General features: G+C 23.9%; 1 protein-coding gene across 1 annotated transcript; it reads right to left on the reverse strand.

Moving 5' to 3' along the window:
• Positions 1–571: 571 nt before the first annotated feature.
• LOAG_12165 (hypothetical protein) lies at positions 572–766 on the reverse strand (the record flags this gene model as incomplete). Its single annotated transcript, XM_003147681.1, has 1 exon — positions 572–766. A coding segment is annotated over one exon (195 nt), but the record flags the coding sequence as incomplete, so codon positions are not given.
• Between the last annotated feature and the right edge of the window lie 4815 nt (positions 767–5581).

Consider the following 5581-nt stretch of genomic DNA (forward strand, 5'->3'; position numbering starts at 1 on the left):
GAAAGAGAGAGAGAGAGAGCGAGAAAAAGAAGAAAACTTTTTTTTTCGTTTACCTTACAAGAAATAATTGACTAATTTATGTTAGTAAAATTTTGAAAATGAATTTTGAATAAAATTGTTAATCTCATTTTACATTGATAGTTCCTAAAGTGATGGTTACAAAAAGAGTTATTGCTCTTATCAATGCTTGATAAATTAATATGACTAAAAGTTTTGATTAAATTTTGTTTTCAATTTAATAAAATTTATTATTTTTTAAACTTAGTAATATCCGTGTTACAAATAACAAAAAGCCGGGTTGATCTTTGATCCCCAGAATAATCTCTGATCTTTGGCCAAAAAAGATCATTTTGGAACCATTGATAACGATGATAATAATGATGTAATTAATACTTAAATATGCGTATGATTTATTAATTTTTCTCTATTATTCTATTGTTTCAAAAAAAAAAAATTCTTTTACACTGTTACAGTACTTAGAAATATGGTAGTACCATATATTAGCCTTTCTTCATTTATCTCACATTTCAAATTTAACTTTCGTTTGAATCATTTTTTATATTACAAGTACCACATAAGTAGAGTTATTACATGAAGTACCCCGCTGTTCCACGATTTCCTTCCCCTCCCCGCTCCACCTCTTATAATAATAATGAGCTCTTAAGAGATTACTTCCATTGTTTGCAAGTATTCCTGCTGTGTGTTTGTATGTATGTGTGTATATGTGTATGTGTATGTGTGTGTATACGTGTGTATGTATGTGCATGTGTGTATGTGTAGGTATGTGTGTGTGTGTTATTTACAAAATGATAAATTATTCCATAAAATTATCATTTTAGTTTCATTTAGGATTTTTCAGTTTAAAGTTTAATTTATGTTTAAATTTCATCTTTAAGTATGAAATTAAATGAAATTATGAAATACAAAACATAAAATTATAAATAGTATAAAATTTAAGTATAAATTTAAACGAAATTGTTAATTAAAGCACAAATTTTAAACATAAATTATAAATTGAAACTTAAGGTATAAAATTATAAATTCTTAATTTCTAAAAGTTTTTAAAACTTTTTTTTCATAATTCGATTCAATTATTTGAAATCCATTTTTCGCGTTAAAAATGATAGTTTTCAATTGTTTTCATAGAACTGATAATATAATTTAATATCGAAAATATGGTTTTACATTTTTTTTTTTTTTGGCTAATATTTTAAACAAAAAATAAGTCGATATATCCTTTTTTTTTTTTTTTGTTCAGATTACTATATTTCCATTTTTTGAGAGCATATTTGATATTTTAATTAACTGATCGACCGAATGATCTGGTGATTAATTATTGCAAAATTTGAATTGATTATTAATTGGTAAATTAATCTTTAAATAATTAAGCAATATTGGAGTAATTTTAGATTGAGCATAAAATTTACGTGTTATAGAATATAATTTGCTCTTTTTTTTAAAATTTCACCTCAACCATACTCTTCTGTTTTTTTTTATTTTTTTATTTTTCATTAAAATAAAGGTAGGATGATGTCTTTCGTACCAATTTATGAAATTAAAATTTAATCTCATCTTTTCAAGAACTTCTAAAAAATGCCTGAAGTACCATTTTCATACATTCCAAATTCGAGGCGCTAATGTCACCTTTATTTATCTTTTCCTTCTATTGTCCATTTCATTCTTTCTTTTTTCCCTAAATAAATTCAAAAGCTATACCATCACTATTGCTATCACTGCTACTGCTTACTACTACTACTACTGTTACTACTACTACTACTATCACCACTACTAGTACTGTCATTTTTGTTATTATGCAAATTAGATTATAGCTTATTCTCATATTTGTTACAAATTACCCATTTCTCCCGCCATCTTTTCACCGCCTTCTAAATCCTATTGCTCAATAATTTTATTTCCATTCAAATGCTAATTGAAAAATGTTGATGTAAAAGCACAAATGAATCGTAAACTGGACAATTTAACTAAATATTGGACATTGAATGAAATGAGCAAAGATAAAATTAAAAAAAAAAAAAAATTGTAACATAACAATTTCATCTACAATCAAATATTTGACTTATATGAAAAAAAGAATATGCTAATTTTCTTGAGAAAATTACTTCCAACATAAATATGAATTTAATTTTTCTTTTTTTTTCTCATGTTTGAAATGACATATACAATACATATTCATAAAAAAAGAAAATATGCTGAAATGCGATAAAATATTGAATTTTGATATTAAAAGAAATTAAACCAATGAAAAAAAATATAAATTAAATTACAAAAAATTCTAAACTTTATGAAATAATTCGGAAAAAAACGCAAACGCAATTTTCGATAATTATTGTATTTACGATTTCCAGATATTCACTAGCATTTACAATTAATTTTTGAAATTTAGCAGAAGTAGTCTTCCTTTTTTTTTTTTGTTCCTTGGGAAGAAAACAAGCTGATATTTGACTTCGCCTAAATTTTGAATTTAAATTTGAAATTTTAACACTAGTCATTGGAAATTTTTCGGGAAAAAAAAGAACTCATAAATTTAATATTTGTTGAAATTCGACGAAATAACTTCCACCTGCTGAACAGGTGACATTTGCAAGCTTGTAGCAGTAAATTAGTAATGCTTAATTTGCTAAAGAATACCGAGTAATTTGAGACAACTGTTTCTTCAACTTAGTATAAGATCGAGTTAAACATTTTACAGAACAATCGTTACTCATTTGTCGTGTACATTGATTTATTGTTTTTGTTATAGCAATCGATCTTATTTGTTAAGCATTTTTTTTCTTTTTTGGTTCAATTATTTCTTTAAATCGTTAAATAAAATTAAATAAGTTAAATAGAAAGTAATTATCACACGTATTTATATGTATAATCACTTCGAACTTATCAATACCGGTTAATCTCATATTTACCAATTAATATACTCCACTATATATTACGATAATAATAAGTAATAAGTAATAATTATAATAATTAATAATAATAATAATAATAATAATAATAATAACTAATAATAATAATAATAACAGTAATAACATAACAATAATAATAATAATAATAATAAATAGTAGTAATAATAGTTGTAATCATAATAATCATAATATTGCATTTATATTGCTTCCAGTTTTCCGGGAAAAAGGAAAAAAAAGCGATAAACATCCAAGGACATTTTATTTTTCACTAATTCCTTCGTTTTTTTTTTCCTTTTCTTTTCATCTTCACCACTGACATATATACTGTAAAAAGTAGGAAACTTTCATCTACTACCACTACTACTATCATCAACCAACTTATCTAAAACTGTCAAGAGATAAAAATGATAATTGAAATAAAAATTTGAATTTCTCCAACTGGATAAAATTGATGCAAAAACTGGAATTTCCGGAAAAAAAAATTCTTGAAAATTAATTATTATTGTCTGTCTCCTTGCTATTTAATGCTTAAATTTATTTTTTTTTTTTGCGCTAAATATATGATAAGTAAAATGAAATCAGATATCAAATCAATGAATGAATGAATGAGTAAAGTTCATTTAATAGTTCATTTAATGGCTTCACAGAAGATAAATTTAATGATCCTTTTTTTTTTCTTAGTGAAAAATTCACATCAACCAAATCATTTTCCTTTGTTAATGAAATATAATTGTAAAAGCTATTAAATGTTATGTTACAAAATCGTTTATCTATTTGATATAACAACCAATACGATCCAATTTATTGCGACATTTGATATTTTTACCTTCTCAGATAACGAATATATATATATATATATATATATATATATTTCAATTATATTATTACGCACTACCAACTATTTAAATTAACACTATCCTTGAACTATAGTTTTATATTGAAAATTTATATAAAGTGTCATTAAGTTGTAAATGAGTTTATTTTATTTTTTTTTGTTGCATTTACATGACCCCGTATTAATCTAATGCAAAATAACGATACGATTAATCGCAATTAATGATTTCCTCGCAAAATGATGAAATAAAATTATCAGATTTAATTAATAAGTAGTTTGTAACAATTATTAACATTATAATAATTAATACCAACAATATGGAATCATCCGTAAATATGTTATCGGAATTGTTGTATGTATATTTATCAACATTCGAAATATAAATTTGCAACATTTGAAATTATCTCGTACAACTATTCATATGGTTACATTTTTAATGTCACCCATTTTTCAAGTAATCATTTTCATTTTAAAGATTTTCATGAAAAATAATTGAAGAAATTGTGATAATTGTAAAGAAATTATCGGGAATAAATTTATTGCATCGATGAATATTGCAATATGGTAAAATTATATCTGTTTATTTTGTTTACTTTATGGCATTTCAATTACCTTTTCTTTCTTTTCTTTTCTTTTTCCTTCTTTTTTTTTTTTTTCAAACCCTAATCAATGTAAAGTTGTCATTTTGAACAAATTGTTTCCGTCAACAAAAATGAAGGACGATGAATAACTGAAGATGGAGGAAAAATTTTTGGCTAGACAGTCTGTTTCTCAACAAAATTTTGGTAGCTAAAATTATAGTCAGTCACTTTTAACTTCTTCAATTTATCAAAATGTCTACATTCATTCATTTCAAAGTCAAAAAATCAAGTACTCATATTTCATTTCATCGAAATTCTAATGATAAAGCGGCACCAATAGATGAGAAAAATGAAAAAAAAAAAAGAAATCCTCTCCATTCTTTCGATTTTTAAATTTTAATGCCTATCAATTCGAACGGGTCAACCACTATCAACATTTATAAACTAACCGATCACTTTATCATCATCACATTTTTTTTTTTCGTTGCCTTCAATAAAAGATTTGATTTGCGTGAAAATTTTAGCTTGAAAAATGAAATAACTCCTTTCAAAACTATTTAACCGTGATATTTTTACATCGATTAAACAGGTTTTAATAGAGATAAGCATTATGAGCGGGACAAATTTCAATCAAAAGTAACCTACCATTTTCTATGACCTTTTCGATCAAGTTTTTATCAAGCAGAAAAAAAGAAAAAAAAGAAAAATGTCAAAAGCTGTTGATCGAATAATTGGGCAATTAATTAATCAACTAATTAATTAATTAGCTAAATCTTGTCCATTAAATGGTTCGTTATATAATATTAATTAATGATAGATTACAAAAAAAAAAAAAAGAGAATGTTGATAACTAGCTATTAAAATTTAGTGGAAATATTAACATTTTATTATTAACTTCGAAATTAAAACAAAGAAAATGTTATCAAATTTTATTAAAAACAAAATTGAATGATATTCTATATTATTAATTATATTTTATCATACATTTCTAAATCATAAACATTTCTTTAAATATTAAAAAGAAAGAAAAGGAAAGTGTTAATTTATGAAAATAAAAAAGAATTTTACTTTTTTTTTTTTATCTTTAATCTCAAAAACCAAAAAGCGGAAGTATTTCATGGTACTTTTCACGCATCGTTTGTATTGACAAATTACCAAAGCAGCTGCTACTCATTATTACTCCTGTAAAAAATTCTAGAAAAATTTCGATAAAATATAATATACATAAATATATATATATATAT

This window comes from Loa loa (assembly GCF_000183805.2).
Source record: "Loa loa unplaced genomic scaffold supercont3.206, whole genome shotgun sequence".
Taxonomy (NCBI): Eukaryota; Metazoa; Nematoda; class Chromadorea; order Rhabditida; family Onchocercidae; genus Loa; species Loa loa.